Source organism: Metopolophium dirhodum, chromosome 1 (assembly GCF_019925205.1).
Source record: "Metopolophium dirhodum isolate CAU chromosome 1, ASM1992520v1, whole genome shotgun sequence".
Taxonomy (NCBI): domain Eukaryota; kingdom Metazoa; phylum Arthropoda; class Insecta; order Hemiptera; family Aphididae; genus Metopolophium; species Metopolophium dirhodum.
In genome coordinates, this window is record NC_083560.1 from 70,505,731 (window position 1) to 70,507,782 (window position 2,052).

The window sequence follows — 2,052 nt, forward strand, 5'->3', positions numbered from 1 at the left end:
GGATTCAACAACGATGATTATATAATTAATTCAACTTCTATTCATAGAGCACGAGAATTGTACCGTTGTGAACGTGCTAAAATGATAAAATCACGGTTTCAAGAATCTCGCCCAAGTTATGTTATAGTTCACTGGGATGGAAAATTATTACCTAATATTCACGTCAAAAATACGACAGTTGAACGACTTCCAATTGTTGTAACTAGTAAAAATATTGAACAAATCATCGGAGTTCCAATACTTCAGAGGTCAACCGGTGAAGAACAAGCCACCGCTGTATACAATGCGTTAAATGATTGGGGTTTATTGGATGTTGTGCAAGGTTTATGTTGTGATACTACTTCATCCAATACAGGCCGTTTGAATGGAGCATGTATTCTTATTGAACAAAAATTAGACAAAGATTTACTCTACCTCCCTTGCAGACACCACATATACGAGTTGGTGTTAAGAAGTGTTTTTGAAACTAAAATACCACAAGTAACTACAAGCCCATCTATTCCATTATTCAAAAATTTCCAAAAAAAATGGATTGATATTGATTCTAGTAATTTTATAAGCGGATTTGAAGATCAATATTGTAGTAGTGCCATAGAAAATATCAGAGAAGATATTCTTAATTTTGTACGAAGTCAATTAGAAATTAAAAATTCACGCGATGATTACAATGAGTTTTTAGAATTGGTACTAATATTTATTGGTGGAAATTTTGAAAAAAAAATTAAAATTCATCCACCGGGTGCAATGCATCAAGCTCGATGGATGGCTCGAGCAATCTATTGTTTGAAAATATTTATATTTAGGCATCAGTATCATATTTCTGCCACTGAGAAAAAAGCGATTGGGGAAGTTTGTATTTTCATCGTTAAATTTTATGTCAAAGCGTGGTTTACTTGTACATTGCCAATAAAAGCTCCAAACCTAGATTTACAATTTATTAAATCTTTAAAATCCTACGAAATAGTTGATAGTCAAATCTCCACAGCCGCTATCAAAAAATTATGTAATCACTTGTGGTATTTAACTGAAGAAGCTGCTGCTCTATCGTTTTTCGACGAATCGATACCTTTTGAAACAAAAAAATGAATGGTAAAAGCTCTTAAGAAAAAATCATCCATTAACTCGACTAAACGGCTTACACTTCAACCATATCAGATTGATGAAAAATTTAATGGTGAGTATATTATTTAAAATAATAATAATATAAATTAAATAATAATACAATTTATTTTTACATTTTACAGAAATGAATATTGATAAATTTATTTCAGAAAATAGCCTAAAACTATTCACCAGATTTGGTATCGATACAAGTTTTTTACAATACGATCCAAAATCGTGGGATAACAATATCAGTTTTGTTAATGGTAAAGAATTAATAAAATCTCTAAAAATGGTCAATGATACAGCTGAGAGGGGCGTGAAATTAATGGTGGACTTTAATGAAGCGTTAACAGTCAACGAAGAGCAAAAGCAATATGTACTACAATGTGTTCAAGAACACAGACAAATGTTTCCAAATTGTAAAAAGGAAACATTAAAAAAATTATATTAATTTAAATCATTAATTATATACTTTAATAAATAAAAATATTTCATAATACATTAACTCTGATGACTATTTAGTATTTACCATTAATAATAATTAATAATATGTTTATATAGTTTTAACAATAGAAATTTTCAGAATACGGTATTTCTATCTATTTAAGTCAATATATCTCAAGAACAGTAGAAGCTATTAAAAACTTGTTAAGAAATAATTTATAGACAATTTTGTTTTATTTAAAACATGTTATATAAATAATTTCGATTTACTCAACGGTTTGCGAAATATTTAAAAAAGTATAAAGAATTCTCATAAATATTCAAAACTTGAATTAATTCAAACTTTAGGTTCAATTCGGCACGGGTTAACCTAGTTTGATTGCCTCAATATTTTTTGTAATTCATTTTTATATGCATACACACGTTTTTAAGGGGTGAGCCCAAAACAATTTTGCAATTTTTTTTTCATCATCTATAGCTAAGGAACACCCTAATGTGTACATG

The 2,052-nt window shown here is 28.9% G+C and overlaps 1 protein-coding gene across 1 annotated transcript; it reads left to right on the plus strand.

The window, feature by feature from the left end:
• Positions 1–1,086: 1,086 nt before the first annotated feature.
• On the plus strand, positions 1,087–1,555 carry LOC132934480 (uncharacterized). The gene is made up of 2 exons (XM_061000779.1): positions 1,087–1,174; positions 1,245–1,555. The coding sequence occupies exons 1-2, from the start codon at positions 1,087–1,089 to the stop codon at positions 1,553–1,555; spliced, it is 399 nt and encodes a 132-aa protein (XP_060856762.1).
• Positions 1,556–2,052: the final 497 nt, after the last annotated feature.

What these genes read in the sequence shown, in the direction of transcription:
- LOC132934480 (XM_061000779.1), top strand. Translation starts at nt 1,087, where the DNA reads ATGGTAAAAGCTCTTAAGAAAAAATCATCCATTAACTCGACTAAACGG. An exon ending in GATTGATGAAAAATTTAATG is followed by an intron (nt 1,175 to 1,244) that starts GTGAGTATATTA and finishes TACATTTTACAG; the next exon opens with AAATGAATATTGATAAATTT.